We start from the raw sequence: 18,952 nt of genomic DNA on the forward strand, positions 1-18,952 counted from the left end.
TGGGCATGCTTATTTAAGATGGCGAGGAAAACACTTTTAAACAGCAACCAGGCATCTTCTACTGACAGGATGAGGTCAATATCCTTCCAGGATACCCAGGCCAGGTCGATTAGAAAGGCTATCTGAAGTGTTTGACAGTGAGTGTTTGACAGTGATGAGGGTAGTCGTTTGACCGCGGACCCATTACGTACGTAGGCAATGAGGAAGGGATTGCTGAGATCCTGGTTGAAGACAGCAGAGGTGTATTTAGAGGGCAAGTTGGTCAAGATGATATCTAAGATATCGCATAAAAATTGATTTTAAACAGCGTTTGACATGCTTCGAAGTACGGTAATGGAATATTTTGAATTTGTTTGTCACGAAACGCGTCAGGCGCGTCACCCTTCTTTACCCTTCGGATAGTGTCTTGAACGCACGAACAAACGCCGCTATTTGGATATAACTATGGATTATTTTGAACCAAACCAACATTTGTTATTGAAGTAGAAGTCCTGGGAGTGCATTCTGACGAAGAACAGCAAAGGTAATCCAATTTTTCTTATAGTAAATCTTAGTTTGGTGAGTGACACACTTGGTGGGTGTCAAAATAGCTAGCCTGTGATGCCGGGCTATCTACTCAGAATATTGCAAAATGTGCTTTCACCGAAAAGCTATTTTAAAATCGGACATAGCAATTGCATAAAGGAGTTTTGTATCTATAATTCTTAAAATAATTGTTATGTTTTTTGTGAACGTTTATCGTGAGTAATTTAGTAAATTCACCGGAAGTGTTCGGTGGGAATTCTAGTCACATGCTAGTCACATGCTAATGTAAAAAGCTGGTTTTTGATATAAATATGAACTTGATTGAACAAAACATGCATGTATTGTGTAACAATGTCCTAGGTGTGTCATCTGATGAAGATCATCGAAGGTTAGTGCTGCATTTAGCTGTGGTTTTGGTTTTTGTGACATTATATGCTAGCTTGAAAAATGGGTGTCTGATTATTTCTGGCTGGGTACTCTGCTGACATAATCTAATGTTTTGCTTTCGTTGTAAAGCCTTTTTGAAATCGGACAGTGTGGTTAGATTAACGAGAGTCTTGTCTTTAAAATGGTGTAAAATAGTCGTATGTTTGAGAAATTGAAGTAATAGCATTTCTAAGGTATTTGAAAATCGCGCCACGGGATTCCACTGGCTGTTGAGTAGGTGGGACGCAAGCGTCCCACCTAGCCCATAGAGGTTAATGGAACATTTTGACTTTTCGTCTCTGGTTTTGCGTTCACGCATTATGCCTTTGGAATAGTGATCTGAACGCGTGAACAAAACAGAGGTATTTGGACATAAATATGGAGTTCATCAAACAAAACCAACATTTCTTGTGGAAGTGGGAGTCCTGGGAGTGCATTCCGACGAAGATCAGCAAAGGTAAGTGAAGATTTATAATACTATTTCTGAGTTTTATTCACTCCAGAACTTGGCGGGTAACTGTATAGATTGCTTTGATGGCTGAGCTCTGTACTCAGAATATTGAACAATGTGCTTTCGCCGTAAAGCTATTTTGAAATCTGACACAGCGGTTACATTAAGGACAAGTGTATCTATAATTCTTCAACGTTTATGATGAGTATTTTTGTAAATTGATGTGCTAATTCACCGGAAGTTTTGGAGGCAATACATTTTCTGAACATCACGCGCCAATGTAAAATGGGGTTTTTGGATATAAATATGAACTTTATCGAACAAAACATACATGTATTGTGTAACATTGAGTCCTGGGAGTGTCATCTGATGAAGATCGTCAAAGGTTAGTAATTCATTTTAGCTGTATTTCTAGTTTTTGTGACGCCTCTCCTTAATTGGAAAATGGCTGTGTGGTTTTTCTTGTTTAGGCGCTGTTTTAACATAATTTAATGTTATGCTTTCGCCGTAAAGCCTTTTTGAAATCGGACAATGTGGTTGGATTAACAAGAAGTGTATCTTTAAAATGGGATATTTATAGTTGTATGTTTGAGAAATTTGAATGATGAGATTTTTGTTGTTTTGAATTTGCCGCCCTGCTATTTCACTGGCTGTTGAATAGTGTGTCCCGCGGGTGGGACGCTAGCATCCCACATGTCCCAGAGAGGTTAACATATCCCAGTTTAGGTCACCTAACAGTACGAACTCTGAAGATAGATGGGGGGCAATCAATTCACATATGGTGTCCAGGGCACAGCTGGGGTCTGAAGGGGTCTATAACAAGCGGCAACGGTGAGAGACTTGTTTTTGGAAAGGTGGATGTTTAAAAGTAGAAGTTCGAATTGTTTGTGCAAAGACCTGGGTAGTATGACAGAACTCTGAATGCTATCTCTGCAGTAGATTGCAACTACTGAGAACTTTGGCAGTTCTATCTTGTCGGAAGATGTTATAGTTAGGGATGGAAATTTCAGGATATCCATCCTCTGTTAGTCATCAAGTTTCCGTTTGATACCATTTGATTTGCTAATTGATTATATGCATTATGACTTCCCATATAAGGACATCCGGATGTCGATTGTCATAATTTTAGCTGTGACTAAAAATAACTTTGTATGGAAATGATCTTAATCTGAGTCCATTAAACTGGCTTCATCCTAGTCCAGGAAAACTCCCCCATAATGCAATACTATTTCATTAATCTGCAAAAAATCTTGTTTCTTTACACAAGATGTATTGAGCACCATGCATGTTGTAGGCAAACACCCTGAGCCTTGTTGAAGTACAGCATGTTAGGGTTCTAAGGTAGTGATCTGGGTTCTTTAGGCAGTCTATGCTTCTCAGTGGAATGTTCTCTGTTCTCTCCCCAGTTTCATCCAACCAACTGCACTGTGAAGGAGAACGGTGATGAGGGACAGCTACATGATCTCCTGACAAACCTCTTCAACTGTGCCCAGGCCATTTACTCTTGTCCCTCACCCTGCCGCTCATCACAAACAACCCTATAGCTTTGCTGAGAGGACTGATGGAAACGCTGTCGACTCTGCATAGTCCAGTACCTCATATTGTTATTGTATTGTATTATTTAAATGTATTATGGCATTTCTTTTTGTACTATTTATGAATAAATTAACTTGTAAAAGTGGCAAAAAGTATTGTTCTAAATTTGGTTTATTAAGTGTGTTGATACTACTGCACCAAAGATTTTCTAGACTTGACCTATTCCTGACTCTAGCCTCAAACTACATTTCATAATGTGGAATCACTCAACTATCTGGCAGTCTCCACACTAAAGCACTGGTAAAACACAATCGTTAACATTATACTATTTCATGTGTGTGGACAACCAGGCAAATCGTGGAGCAAGGCAAATTCTTGGCAGTGCCATGCTGTTAAAGCATCAACCAATCATTCACATTTATTTTATAAAGCCCTTTTTACATTAGCAGTTCCCACAAAGTGCTTTACAGATACCGAGCCTAAATCCCCAGAGACCAAGCAATGCAGAAGCACAGTGGCTAGAAAAAACTCCCAAGAAGGCAGGACGAAACCTAGAGAGGAAGTAGGAAGAAACCTAGCATGATTCCAATCTTAAAACATACTTTAATTTTCTATTTATCTATTTTTTACTTAACACATTTTTTTTTAAATCGTAACTTCTTAAAGCATTGTTTGTTAAGGGCTTGTAAATAAGCATTTCACTGTAAGGTCTACACCTGTTGTATTCGGAGCATGTGACAAATAACATTTGATTTGTTAATTGACAATAGCTCAGCATTGAGCACCATAGTTCCCTCCAAGTTCATCATTAAGCTTGAGGCCCTGGGTCTGAACCCCACCCTGTGCAATTGGATCCTGGACTTCCTGATGGGCCGCCCCCAGGTGATGAATGTAGGGAACAACACCTCCACTTCGCTGATCTTCAACACTGGGGCCCCACAAGGGTGCATGCTCAGTCCCCTCCTGTACTCCCTGTTCGCCCATGACTGTGTGGCCAAGCATGCCTCCAACTCAATCCTCAAGTTTGCAGACGACGCAACAGTAGTAGGCTTGATTACCAACAATGACGAGACAGCCTACAGGGAGGAAGTGAATGCTCTGGGAGTGTGGTGTCAGGAAAATAACCTCTCACTCAACGTCAAAAAAAAAAGGAGATGATCGTGGACTTCAGGAAACAGCACAGGGAGAACCCCCTTATCCACATCGACGGGACAGCAGTGGAGAAGGTGTAAAGTTATGTTCCTCAGCGCACATATCACTGAAAACTGAAATGGTCCACCCACACAGACAAGGTGCAAAAGCGCCTCTTCAACATCAGGAGGCTGAAGACATTTGGCTTGGCACCTAAAACCCTCACAAACTTTTACAGATGCACAATTGAAAGCATCCTGTCGGGCTGTATCACCACCTGGTACGGCAACTGCATCACCCACAACCGCAGGGCTCTCCAGAGGGTGGTGCGGTCTGCACAACGCATCACCGGGAGCCAACTATCTGCCCTCCGGGATACCTACAGCATCCGATGTCACAGGAAGGCCAAAAAGACCATCAAGGACAACAACCACCCAAGGTCAGTACAGGTGCATCAAAGCTGGGACCGAGAGACTGAAAAACAGCTTTTATCACAAGGCCATCAGAATGCCTTCACTTGCACAGTGGCTGCTGCTGACATATACATGTTATATGTTAGTAATTTAGCCGATACTCTTATTCAGAGTCACTTACAGTTAGTTCATTCATCTTAATAACATAGCTAGGTGAGACAACCACATATCACAGTCAAATATACAGGATACGTACATTCCATTCCAGTTAAACAATGGATATATAGCGCTTTGCATTTTAAATCTATAAATACAAAACCTGAGAACAGTAATATTTTACACACACATTAAGGTACCTACAAACAATCATTTCTAATGAAAAAACACAAATGTGAAAAATATATAGGGTTTTGAAATTAAACTTCATACATTTTCACTCTGTCAATCATCAAGTTTCAGTTTGATACTATTTGATTGCCAAATGATCATATGCAATATGACTTCCCATATAAGGACATCCTGGATGTTGATTGTCAAAATCTTAGCTGTGACTTAGTGATCTCTATCTAACGGGCTCTGTGAGTAGTTTCAGTGTCAAGAGACAGTATAAGAGAGCTGTGTTTGACGTTGCGTCAGTCACATTTGAACCTTCTTCACCCCGAGGGCTGAGACTGTATCTAGTTATAGCCTGCTACCACTACTACTACTACTACTGTAAAGACATGAAGACTGTCACACTCCTCTTCTCCTTTGCATTTGTGCTGGTCTTCACTGCGCCCACTGATGAGACTCATCTATTGCTTACGATCATCGACGAGGCTAACAAGATCCTCAATGGAGGTTTGGAGGTAAGAAGATTGAAATGTTGCATATGACAAGTATTATAACTGCATTATAATCCACTGTATCTATAGCGTTATCAAATGTTGCTCTACTCTATCGGATTAGAAGGCCTCTTGTTAAAAATGAGCGCAAAGGGGTCATGAAAAATGACACAAATAACAAACATTTTGTTTCTAGTTTCAGGCCCTTGTGGACAGTCTAGTGCCAGCGGGATTCGATCAAGATCGCTGCAGGGAAAACGGGGTAAATTGTATCCATAATCTTGATGAATAGGATGAAAACATGGTAGACAGTGTTCCATCATGGGCCGGTTTCCCCAGACACAGATTAAGCCTAGTCCTAGAGAATAAAAACCATGTTCAATGGATATTCACCATTGAAAGTGCTCCTTAGTCCAAGACTAGCCTTAATTTGTGTCTGGAAAATGGGACCCTCATGTCCATCAGTGATAACTACTGTTAACTTACCCATGTCAATACTTGTTGATGCAATCAGACACTTATTAGTGCTGACCAGAAAGTTGACAATGTATTTTAGAATTTTCTACAGCGTATTGTATCCATTACAACAGCAGATTCATCAATAATCATGACTTTCTCAAATTCCAGCCTGAAGATTTCTGCATAGCTGAGACTATTCTGTCTGCCATAAACCATGCGCAGTACAGGAGTCCATTAAACAACATATCTAAAATCAGTAGAGTGCTGAAGCTGTACAATAAGGTAAGGAATCATTCAGACAAATCTAAGCTTGGTTGGGGGGGGGGGGGGGGGGGGGGGGGGGGTCTACTCTATCCTGGGCTGCAAATTCTTGTCATGCCAAAGGAGTGGCATGATGGCACAAACAGACTGGTACCCAGGCTAACTTAGGTGTATTCAGTGAAACATCCAAAATGTTGCAGATATACATTCATGAGTAGAGATTGTCTGTTCAACACAATGTATTTATATCTTGTAATGTTGCACACACTTGAACAGAGCCCTGCTCTTGTCAATCAAACAGTAACTACTACTCTATTAGCCATAACAATTATCAGTGTAGAAAAAGTAACTCAAAACATATAGGGCGGTATTTCAGACATGGATGAAGTCTAGGCCTGGACTAAAAAGCACTTTCTATGGAAATGATCTTAATCTGAATCCATTAAACTGGCTTCATCCTAGTCCAGGAAAACTCCCCCATAATGCAATACTATTTCATTCATCCGCAAAAAAATCTTGTTTCTTTACACAAGATGTATTGAGCACCATGCATGTTGTAGGCAAACACCCTGAGCCTTGATGAAGTACAGCATGTTAGGGTTCTAAGGTAGTGATCTGGGTTCTTTAGGCAGTCTATGCTTCTCAGTGGAATGTTCTCTGTTCTCTCCCCAGTTTCATCCAACCAACTGCACTGTGAAGGAGAACGGTGATGAGGAACAGCTCCACGATCTCCTGACAAACCTCTTCAACTGTGCCCAGGCCATTTACTCTTGTCCCTCACCCTGCCGCTCATCACAAACAACCCTATAGCTTTGCTGAGAGGACTGATGGAAACTCTGTTGACTCTGCATAGTCCAGTACCTCATATTGTTATTGTATTGTATTATTTAAATGTATTATGGTATTTACTTTTGTACTATTTATGAATAAATTAACTTGTAAAAGTGGCAAAAAGTATTGTTCTAAATGTGGTTTATTAAGTGTGTTGATACTACTGCACCAAAGATTTTCTAGACTTGACCTATTCCTGACTCTAGCCTCAAACTACATTTCATAACGTGGAATCACTCAACTATCTGTCAGTCTCCACACTAAAGCACTGGTAAAACACAATCGTTAACATTATACTATTTCATGTGTGTGGACAACCAGGCAAATCGTGGAGCAAGTCAAATTCTTGGCAGTGCCATGCTGTTAAAGCATCAACCAATCATTCACATTTATAAAGCCCTTTTTACATTAGCAGTTCCCACAAAGTGCTTTACAGATACCGAGCCTAAATCCCCAGAGACCAAGCAATGCAGAAGCACAGTGGCTAGAAAAACTCCCAAGAAGGCAGGAAGAAACCTAGAGAGGAAGAAACCTAGCCTGATTCCAATTTTAAAACATGCTACACACGGCAACCAGACAAATCACACAGCAACCAGACAAATCACACGGCAACCAGACAAATCACACGGCAACCAGACAAATCACACGGCAACCACACAAATCACACGGCAACCAGACAAATCAAATCTAAAGAGAAAGAAAGAGAGTGAGATTAAACATGTGCAATAATTTAATAAATTACTAAAATACAGGGGGGGCTCAGTAGATGTAAACATTTGAAATACAGTATATTCCAAAATAAAGACACTTTGCTTCCACTACAATACACCATGAACGATGAGATGAAAAGGAAGAAATCAAAGCGTGACAATAAATGGCTTAGTTAGTGTTTAATGGGCAAATAGCACTACTATATAGACAGGTTAGCTGACTAACTGATATGTGCGTCGATAAGGCAGAAGTCCGTGTGGTATTATGATTCTGAACAGTCAGATAGCTGACAAGAAGCTGCCACGTGGGGAATCGTAGGAGGCTGATATCAGCTTGTTGTATCTTGTTATTAATATCACGTTTTATTTTGAGGTGTTTCGACTGATGTCACATCCATGCTAATATGGCGAAAATACGCTAGCTAACCAACAACTGTAAAGATGTATTTTAGAGATAAGCGCTCATTGTGCAAATGTATTCGTTTTTTAGTTATTTTTTATTATTTTTATTCGTATTCTCCTATGTCCTAAATGTGACCCTATTCCCTATTTAGTGCACTACTTTTGACCAGAGCCCTACGGGACACCCTATGAGCCCTGGTCAAAAGTAATGCACTATAAAGGGTATAGGGTTTCATTTGGGACATTGTGTGTTGCCCACTGAACTGTGCTCGATGACTACATTAAGACTCAACATTAAGCTGACTATTCTCAACAAGCCTCCCCTTAATATAATACAAGGTCCCCTTGACTTGAGCAGTCTAAGGGGCAGGTCCAAATGACACCCTATTCCCTATTTAGTGCAATACTTTTGACCAGGGCTCATAGGGTATCCCATAGGGCTCTGGTCAAAAGTAGTGCACTAAATAGGGAATAGGGTGTGCCATTTGGGACGCAAACCTAAATCCTAGAGTACAGTTTCTACTGCTTGCTCCCTCCCTCCTTGACCGACCGACCAACCGTTTCCTCGCCTCCCTTCACATTTAAAACCTTACTTGGCTATACAGTGTATTAAGAAAATCTTTTTAAATAACGACAATAAAGATCTTCATGTTCGATTACTGACTGACTGCTGTTGTTAATTCTAAAGTAAAGTAGTGTAGATTCATTGACTGACTGCTGTGGTTAATTCTAAGGTAAAGTAGTGTAGATTCATTGACTGCTGTTGTTAATTCTAAAGTAAAGTAGTGTAGATTCATTGACTGCTGTTGTTAATTCTAAAGTAAAGTAGTGTAGATTCATTGACTGACTGCTGTGGTTAATTCTAAGGTAAAGTAGTGTAGATTCATTGACTGACTGCTGTTGTTAATTCTAAGGTAAAGTAGTGTAGATTCATTGACTGACTGCTGTTGTTAATTCTAAGGTAAAGTAGTGTAGATTCATTGACTGCTGTTGTTAATTCTAATGTAAAGTAGTGTAGATTCATTGACTGACTGTTGTTAATTCTAATGTAAAGTAGTGTAGATTCATTGACTGACTGCTGTTGTTAATTCTAAGGTAAAGTAGTGTAGATTCATTGACTGCTGTTGTTAATTCTAAAGTAAAGTAGTGTAGATTCATTGACTGCTGTTGTTAATTCTAAGGTAAAGTAGTGTAGATTCATTGACTGACTGTTGTTGTTAATTCTAATGTAAAGTAGTGTAGATTCATTGACTGACTGTTCTTGTTAATTCTAATGTAAAGTAGTGTAGACTCATTACACCTGACTGCTGTCTAGTTAATTCTAAGGTAAAGTAGTGTAGATTCATTGACTGACTGCTGTTGTTAATTCTAAAGTAAAGTAGTGTAGATTCATTGACTGCTGTTGTTAATTCTAAAGTAAAGTAGTGTAGATTCATTGCAGTACATGGGGCTCCAGCCCTGATTGGCTCTCTCACTGCAGCAGGGATTCCATCACAGCCTCGGGCTTCGCTGATCTTTTCCTGTCAGGAGATAAGAGGAGGGTTGCATCACAAATGGCACCCTTTCCCTATTTAGTGCACTACTTTTGACCTAGGCCCATAGGGAATAGGGTGCCATTTGAGATGCAAATGAGATGATCATGGGGTTAATATACACTGAGTATACAAAAGAACACCTGCTCTTTCCATGACAGACTGAACAGGTGAATCCAGGTGAATCTGTTATTGATGTCACTTAAATCCACTTCAAATCAGTGTAGATGAAGGGGAGGACTGGTTAAAAATTATATTTAAGCCTTGAGACAATGGAGACATGGATTGTTTATGTGTGCCATTCGGAGGGTGAATGGGCAAGACAAAAGATTGAAGTGCCTTTGAACAGGGTATGGTAGTAGGTGCCAGGTGTACCGGTTTGTTTCAAGAACTGCAACGCTGTTGGGTTTTTGACGCTCAACAGTTTCCCGTATCAAGAATGGTCCACCACCCAAAGGACATCGGGCCAATTTGACACAACTATAAGAAGCATTGGAATCAATATGGGCCAGCATCCCTGTGGAACGCGTTCGACCCCTTTCGAGTCCATGCCCCAACGAATTGAAGCTGTTCTGAGGGTAAAAGGGTGTTCAATATTAGGAAGGTATTCCTAATGTTTTGTCCACTCAGTGTATTAGTACCGTTATCCTGGTTGGCGTATTAGTACCGTTATCCTGGTTGGCATATTAGTCCCGTTATCCTGGTTGGCATATTAGTACCGTTATCCTGGTTGGCATATTAGTACCGTTATCCTGGTTGGCATATTAGTACCGTTATCCTGGTTGGCATATTAGTACCGTTATCCTGGTTGGCATATTAGTACCGTTATCCTGGTTGGTATATTAGTACCGTTATCCTGGTTGGTATATTAGTACCGTTATCCTGGTTGGTATATTAGTACCGTTATCCTGGTTGGTATATTAGTACCGTTATCCTGGTTGGTATATTAGTACCGTTATCCTGGTTGGTATATTAGTACCGTTATCCTGGTTGGTATATTAGTACCGTTATCCTGGTTGGTATATTAGTACCGTTATCCTGGTTGGTATATTAGTACTGTTATCCTGGTTGGTATATTAGTACTGTTATCCTGGTTGGTATATTAGTACTGTTATTCTGGTTGGTATATTAGTACTGTTATTCTGGTTGGTATATTAGTACTGTTATCCTGGTTGGTATATTAGTACTGTTATCCTGGTTGGTATATTAGTACTGTTATCCTGGTTGGTATATTAGTACTGTTATCCTGGTTGGTATATTAGTACTGTTATTCTGGTTGGTATATTAGTACTGTTATCCTGGTTGGTATATTAGTACTGTTATCCTGGTTGGTATATTAGTACTGTTATCCTGGTTGGTATATTAGTACTGTTATCCTGGTTGGTATATTAGTACTGTTATCCTGGTTGGTATATTAGTACTGTTATCCTGGTTGGTATATTAGTACTGTTATCCTGGTTGGTATATTAGTACTGTTATTCTGGTTGGTATATTAGTACTGTTATTCTGGTTGGTATATTAGTACTGTTATTCTGGTTGGTATATTAGTACCATTATCCTGGTTGGTATATTAGTACTGTTATTCTGGTTGGTATTAACACTATTCTTTATGGTGGATAACGATGTACCGACAGCAGCTGGGAGACAGACGGTGGTGGTGGTTTACCTTCGTCCAGTCTTGGGCCTACTACTCTTGGAGGACCTGGGCCTCTCCAGCTTCATCAGTGACTGTCTCATACTCTCCTCTGTGTAGGCCAAGTACACATGGGACAAGTCAAGCTCAAACGGCTGGGAGGAGAGAGGAAGGAGAGAGGTAGGAGAGAGGGATAGAGAGAGGGTTGGAGGAGGAAAAGAAAGCGAGGGTAGAATAATATTATCCAGATGCACTATGCTGTCTGTCTTCTTATGTAGGCGTGATCTAAGAACTCACATCTTTCTCTTTCTTGTCCGGCACGGGGGTCTGTTTCCTCATGTTGTTACCAGTGTACGCTACACACTTCTGAGGACCAACAAGTAAACAAATAAACAATGTCATAAGCATGAAGCAATCACACCAACGTGGCTCTGTACTGTCTATGATAAGAAACTCTCTCCCCTTAGCCTACTGTCATTTCCGGACTATTAAACGCACCTGAATATAAGCCGAACCCACTGAATTAAAAAATATATATTATTTTGAACATAAATAAGCCGCACATGTCTATAAGCCGCAGGTGCCTACAGGTACATTGAAACAAATGAACTTTACACAGGCTTTAACGAAACACGGCTTGTAACAAAAATAAATAGGCTTTAACGAAACACGGCTTGTAACAAAAAATAAAAAATTAGTAGTAAGCTTAAGTTGTCTTTTTGCACTGAGTCAATTCCTCACGCTGCTGTTTCCAACGTCTTATCATCGACTCATTAAGACCAAGCTCCCGTGCAGCAGCTCTATTTCCTTTTCCAACAGCCAGATCAATCGCCTTCAACTTGAAAGCTGCATCATATGCATTTCTCCGTGTCTTTGCCATGATGAGGGTGACAAAATGACTACCGTAATCAGAATGATGGGAAGTTTGAGAGTGCTCGATTTAATCTAAACAGTAAACCAAAAAGTTGTTTGACCTTAACCCGTTCGGCAATTTCATTGGTCTAATGAAAGCTTCATGCCGCCAAAAAACTGAGCACGTCACAGAATGTGTTTTTTAGGAGAAAAAAAAATTGAAAGCGGGAAAAATCCATATATTAGCCGCGTCATTGTTTAAGCCGCGAGGTTCAAAGCCTGGGAAAAAAATTGCGGCTTATAGTCTGGAAATTACAGTAATTATTCTCAGGTTAAATATTTCACTGTGGCTGTATGCAGAACTCACCAGCTGCCATTCCCCAATGTCCTCATTCCACTGTACATAGTTCTCAATCATCTCCTGCACCAGACAGGAAGAAGCAGGAACCATATTAGCATCAGCGCTAACTAAATACGCTCTCACACAAACATAAATGGAAACATAAATGGACGGACACACACACACACACAGACCCCCACACGTCTACGACATGTCACACACATGTACACGTCACACACACATGTCTACGACATGTAGACAGACAGGAAGTTGTCACACACACACCTGGTATTCCTGTGGGATGAAGCTGTCTATGATGAGCATCTGCAGTCGTAGCTCTCTGCTGAGGTGGCGGATATTCTCCAGCAGGCCCTCGATCTCCCGGTGATGCTCCTGCTGCAGGTCGGCCATCTGACAACACAACAACAACCTCTCAACAACCACTGAACCAATGCCATGTGTTGACGAAGAAATGAGCCAATGCCATGTGTTGACGAAGAAATGAGCCAATGCCATGTGTTGACGAAGAAATGAGCCAATGCCATGTGTTGACGAAGAAATGAGCCAATGCCATGTGTTGATGTGACTGCTCCTGGACAATTCCATACGAGATGGCCACAAATATATTCATGATCTTTTGGATCTTTCTGAAATTAGAGCCACAGAAAATGTCATTTTGGTGAAGGATGTTTGGCATACCTTTGAGGTCTGTATCCTAAATAATTATTGAGAATGTATTAATTATGTTATACACTGAGTGTACAAAACATTATGAACACCTGCTCTTTCCATGACAGACTGACCAGGTGTTAATGAGCCAATGCTGTGTGTTAATGAAGAAATGAACCAATGATGTGTGTTAATGAGCCAATGCTGTGTGTTAATGAAGTAATGAACCAATGCTGTGTGTTAATGAAGTAATGAACCAATGCTGTGTGTTAATGAAGTAATGAACCAATGCTGTGTGTTAATGAAGTAATGAACCAATGCTGTGTGTTAATGAGCCAATGATGTGTGTTAATGAAGCAATGAACCAATGACGTGTGTTAATGAAGTAATGAACCAATGCTGTGTGTTAATGAAACAATGATGTGTGTTAATGAAGTAATGAACCAATGCTGTGTGTTAATTAACAAATGAACCAATGCTGTGTGTTAATGAAGTAATGAACCAATGCTGTGTGTTAATGAAGAAATGAACCAATGCTGTGTGTTAATGAAGAAATGAACCAATGCTGTGTGTTAATGAAGAAATGAACCAATGCTGTGTTAATGAGCCAATACTGTGTGTTAATGAAGTAATGAGCCAATGCTGTGTGTTAATGAAGTAATGAACCAATGATGTGTGTTAATGAAGTAATGAACCAATGATGTTTGTTAATGAAGTAATGAACCAATGATGTGTGTTAATGAAGTAATGAACCAATGGTGTGTTAATGAACCAATGATGTGTGTTAATGAAGTAATGAACCAATGCTGTGTGTTAATGAGCCAATGCTGTGTGTTAATGAAGTAATCAACCAATGCTGTGTGTTAATGAGCCAATGCTGTGTGTTAATGAAGTAATGAACCAATGCTGTGTGTTAATGAGCCAATGCTGTGTGTTAATGAAGTAATGAGCCAATACTGTGTGTTAATGAAGTAATCAACCAATGCTGTGTGTTAATGAGCCAATGATGTGTGTTAATGAAGCAATGAACCAATGACGTGTGTTAATGAAGTAATGAACCAATGCTGTGTGTTAATGAAACAATGATGTGTGTTAATGAAGTAATGAACCAATGCTGTGTGTTAATTAACAAATGAACCAATGCTGTGTGTTAATGAAGAAATGAACCAATGCTGTGTGTTAATGAAGTAATGAACCAATGATGTGTTAATGAGCCAATTCTGTGTGTTAATGAAGTAATGAACCAATGCTGTGTGTTAATGAAGTAATGAACCAATGCTGTGTGTTAATGAAGTAATGAACCAATGCTGTGTGTTAATGAAGTAATGAACCAATGCTGTGTGTTAATGAGCCAATGATGTGTGCTAATGAAGCAATGAACCAATGACGTGTGTTAATGAAGTAATGAACCAATGCTGTGTGTTAATGAAACAATGATGTGTGTTAATGAAGTAATGAACCAATGCTGTGTGTTAATGAAGTAATGAACCAATGCTGTGTGTTAATGAAGTAATGAACCAATGCTGTGTGTTAATGAAGTAATGAACTAATGCTGTGTGTTAATGAAGTAATGAACCAATGCTGTGTGTTAATGAAGTAATGAACCAATGCTGTGTGTTAATGAAGTAATGAACCAATGCTGTGTGTTAATGAAGTAATGAACCAATGCTGTGTGTTAATGAAGTAATGAACCAATGCTGTGTGTTAATGAGCCAATGATGTGTGTTAATGAAGCAATGAACCAATGACGTGTGTTAATGAAGTAATGAACCAATGCTGTGTGTTAATGAAACAATGATGTGTGTTAATGAAGTAATGAACCAATGCTGTGTGTTAATGAAGAAATGAACCAATGCTGTGTGTTAATGAAGTAATGAACCAATGCTGTGTGTTAATGAAGAAATGAACCAATGCTGTGTGTTAATGAAGTAATGAACCAATGATGTGTTAATGAGCCAATACTGTGTGTTAATGAAGTAATGAACCAATGCTGTGTGTTAATGAAGTAATGAACCAATGCTGTGTGTTAATGAAGTAATGAACCAATGCTGTGTGTTAATGAGCCAATGACGTGTGTTAATGAAGCAATGAACCAATGACTGTGTGTTAATGAAGTAATGAACCAATGCTGTGTGTTAATGAAGTAATGAACCAATGCTGTGTGTTAATGAAGTAATGAACCAATGCTGTGTGTTAATGAAGTAATGAACCAATGCTGTGTGTTAATGAAGTAATGAACCAATGCTGTGTGTTAATGAAGTAATGAACCAATGCTGTGTGTTAATGAAGTAATGAACCAATGCTGTGTGTTAATGAGCCAATGATGTGTGTTAATGAAGCAATGAACCAATGACGTGTGTTAATGAAGTAATGAACCAATGCTGTGTGTTAATGAAACAATGATGTGTGTTAATGAAGTAATGAACCAATGCTGTGTGTTAATTAACAAATGAACCAATGCTGTGTGTTAATGAAGTAATGAACCAATGCTGTGTGTTAATGAAGAAATGAACCAATGCTGTGTGTTAATGAAGAAATGAACCAATGCTGTGTTAATGAGCCAATACTGTGTGTTAATGAAGTAATGAGCCAATGCTGTGTGTTAATGAAGTAATGAACCAATGATGTGTGTTAATGAAGTAATGAACCAATGATGTGTGTTAATGAAGTAATGAACCAATGATGTTTGTTAATGAAGTAATGAACCAATGATGTGTGTTAATGAAGTAATGAACCAATGGTGTGTTAATGAACCAATGATGTGTGTTAATGAAGTAATGAACCAATGCTGTGTGTTAATGAGCCAATGCTGTGTGTTAATGAAGTAATCAACCAATGCTGTGTGTTAATGAGCCAATGCATGTGTGTTAATGAAGTAATGAACCAATGCTGTGTGTTAATGAAGTAATGAACCAATGCTGTGTGTTAATGAAACAAGGTGGGAAGTAATGAACCAATGATGTGTGTTAACGAAGTAATGAACCAATGCTGTGTGTTAACGAAGTAATGAACCAATGCTGTGTGTTAACGAAGTAATGAACCAATGCTGTGTGTTAATGAAGTAATGAACCAATGCTGTGTGTTAATGAAGTAATGAACCAATGCTGTGTGTTAATGAAGTAATGAACCAATGCTGTGTGTTAATGAAGTAATGAACCAATGCTGTGTGTTAATGAAGTAATGAACCAATGCTGTGTGTTAATGAGCCAATGATGTGTGTTAATGAAGCAATGAACCAATGACATGTGTTAATGAAGTAATGAACCAATGCTGTGTGTTAATGAAACAATGATGTGTGTTAATGAAGTAATGAACCAATGCTGTGTGTTGCAGAGGGTTAAGCAGAATGAACCAATGCTGTGTGTTAATTAACAAATGAACCAATGCTGTGTGTTAATGAAGTAATGAACCAATGCTGTGTGTTAATGAAGAAATGAACCAATGCTGTGTGTTAATGAAGTAATGAACCAATGGTGTGTTAATGAACCAATGATGTGTGTTAATGAAGTAATGACCCAATGCTGTGTGTTAATGAGCCAATGCTGTGTGTTAATGAAGTAATCAACCAATGCTGTGTGTTAATGAGCCAATGCTGTGTGTTAATGAAGTAATGAACCAATGCTGTGTGTTAATGAGCCAATGCTGTGTGTTAATGAAGTAATGAACCAATACTGTGTGTTAATGAAGTAATGAACCAATGCTGTGTGTTAATGAAGTAATGAACCAATGCTGTGTGTTAATGAAGTAATGAACCAATGCTGTGTGTTAATGAAGTAATGAACCAATGCTGTGTGTTAATGAAGTAATGAACCAATGCTGTGTGTTAATGAAGTAATGAACCAATGCTGTGTGTTAATGAAGTAATGAACCAATGCTGTGTGTTAATGAGCCAATGATGTGTGTTAATGAAGCAATGAACCAATGACGTGTGTTAATGAAGTAATGAACCAATGCTGTGTGTTAATGAAACAATGATGTGTGTTAATGAAGTAATGAACCAATGCTGTGTGTTAATGAGCCAATGCTGTGTGTTAATGAAGTAATGAACCAATGCTGTGTGTTAATGAAGTAATGAACCAATGCTGTGTGTTAATGAAGTAATGAACCAATGCTGTGTGTTAATGAGCCAATGATGTGTGTTAATGAAGCAATGAACCAATGACGTGTGTTAATGAAGTAATGAACCAATGCTGTGTGTTAATGAAACAATGATGTGTGTTAATGAAGTAATGAACCAATGCTGTGTGTTAATTAACAAATGAACCAATGCTGTGTGTTAATGAAGTAATGAACCAATGATGTGTTAATGAGCCAATACTGTGTGTTAATGAAGTAATGAACCAATGCTGTGTGTTAATGAAGTAATGAACCAATGCTGTGTGTTAATGAAGTAATGAACCAATGCTGTGTGTTAATGAAGTAATGAACCAATGCTGTGTGTTAATGAGCCAATGATGTGTGTTAATGAAGCAATGAACCAATGACGTGTGTTAATGAAGTAATGAACCAATGCTGTGTGTTAATGAAACAATGATGTGTGTTAATGAAGTAATGAACCAATGCTGTGTGTTAATGAAGTAATGAACCAATGCTGTGTGTTAATGAAGTAATGAACCAATGCTGTGTGTTAATGAAGTAATGAACTAATGCTGTGTGTTAATGAAGTAATGAACCAATGCTGTGTGTTAATGAAGTAATGAACCAATGCTGTGTGTTAATGAAGTAATGAACCAATGCTGTGTGTTAATGAAGTAATGAACCAATGCTGTGTGTTAATGAAGTAATGAACCAATGCTGTGTGTTAATGAAGTAATGAACCAATGCTGTGTGTTAATGAAGTAATGAACCAATGCTGTGTGTTAATGAGCCAATGATGTGTGTTAATGAAGCAATGAACCAATGACGTGTGTTAATGAAACAATGATGTGTGTTAATGAAGTAATGAACCAATGCTGTGTGTTAATTAACAAATGAACCAATGCTGTGTGTTAATGAAGTAATGAACCAATGCTGTGTGTTAATGAAGTAATGAACCAATGCTGTGTGTTAATGAAGAAATGAACCAATGCTGTGTGTTAATGAAGTAATGAACCAATGATGTGTTAATGAGCCAATACTGTGTGTTAATGAAGTAATGAGCCAATGCTGTGTGTTAATGAAGTAATGAACCAATGATGTGTGATAATGAAGTAATGAACCAATGATGTTTGTTAATGAAGTAATGAATCAATGCTGTGTTAATTAACAAATGAACCAATGCTGTGTGTTAATGAAGTAATGAACCAATGCTGTGTGTTAATGAAGAAATGAACCAATGCTGTGTGTTAATGAAGTAATGAACCAATGATGTGTTAATGAGACAATACTGTGTGTTAATGAAGTAATGAGCCAATGCTGTGTGTTAATGAAGTAATGAACCAATGATGTGTGTTAATGAAGTAATGAACCAATGGTGTGTTAATGAAGTAATGAACCAATGGTGTGTTAATGAACCAATGATGTGTGTTAATGAAGTAATCAACCAATGCTGTGTGTTAATGAGCCAATGCTGTGTGTTAATGAAGTAATGAGCCAATGCTGTGTGTTAATGAAGTAATGAACCAATGCTGTGTGTTAATGAAGTAATGAACCAATGCTGTGTGTTAATGAAGTAATGAACCAATGCTGTGTGTTAATGAAGTAATGAACCAATGCTGTGTGTTAATGAAGTAATGAACCAATGCTGTGTGTTAATGAAGTAATGAACCAATGCTGTGTGTTAATGAAGTAATGAACCAATGCTGTGTGTTAATGAGCCAATGATGTGTGTTAATGAAGCAATGAACCAATGACGTGTGTTAATGAAGTAATGAACCAATGCTGTGTGTTAATGAAACAATGATGTGTGTTAATGAAGTAATGAACCAATGCTGTGTGTTAATTAACAAATGAACCAATGCTGTGTGTTAATGAAGTAA

The 18,952-nt window shown here is 38.7% G+C and overlaps 2 protein-coding genes across 3 annotated transcripts in view; one reads left to right on the top strand and one right to left on the bottom strand.

Annotated features, from left to right (window-relative positions):
• The first annotated feature begins 5,134 nt into the window (after positions 1-5,134).
• On the top strand, positions 5,135-6,845 carry LOC123744677 (uncharacterized). Its single transcript, XM_045724198.2, is given in 4 exon segments — positions 5,135-5,330; positions 5,503-5,568; positions 5,934-6,047; positions 6,699-6,845. Coding segments are annotated over 4 exon segments (453 nt in total). The 5' UTR covers positions 5,135-5,204.
• Positions 6,846-7,574: 729 nt separating this feature from the next.
• Positions 7,575-18,952, bottom strand: part of LOC106612218 (kinesin-like protein KIF3A) — a 35,922-nt gene continuing 24,544 nt past the window's right edge. For both annotated transcript variants that reach the window (XM_045724197.2, XM_045724194.2), the window contains 5 exons: positions 12,612-12,737; positions 12,354-12,407; positions 11,432-11,500; positions 11,168-11,289; positions 7,575-9,489 (listed from right to left, as the gene is read on the bottom strand). In XM_045724197.2, the coding sequence (XP_045580153.2) occupies positions 9,441-9,489; positions 11,168-11,289; positions 11,432-11,500; positions 12,354-12,407; positions 12,612-12,737 (420 nt within the window). In that variant the 3' untranslated portion in view covers positions 7,575-9,440. The remainder of the gene's footprint in view (positions 9,490-11,167; positions 11,290-11,431; positions 11,501-12,353; positions 12,408-12,611; positions 12,738-18,952) is intronic.

This window comes from Salmo salar, chromosome 09 (genome assembly GCF_965601325.2).
Source record: "Salmo salar chromosome 09, fSalSal1, whole genome shotgun sequence".
Taxonomy (NCBI): Eukaryota; Metazoa; Chordata; class Actinopteri; order Salmoniformes; family Salmonidae; genus Salmo; species Salmo salar.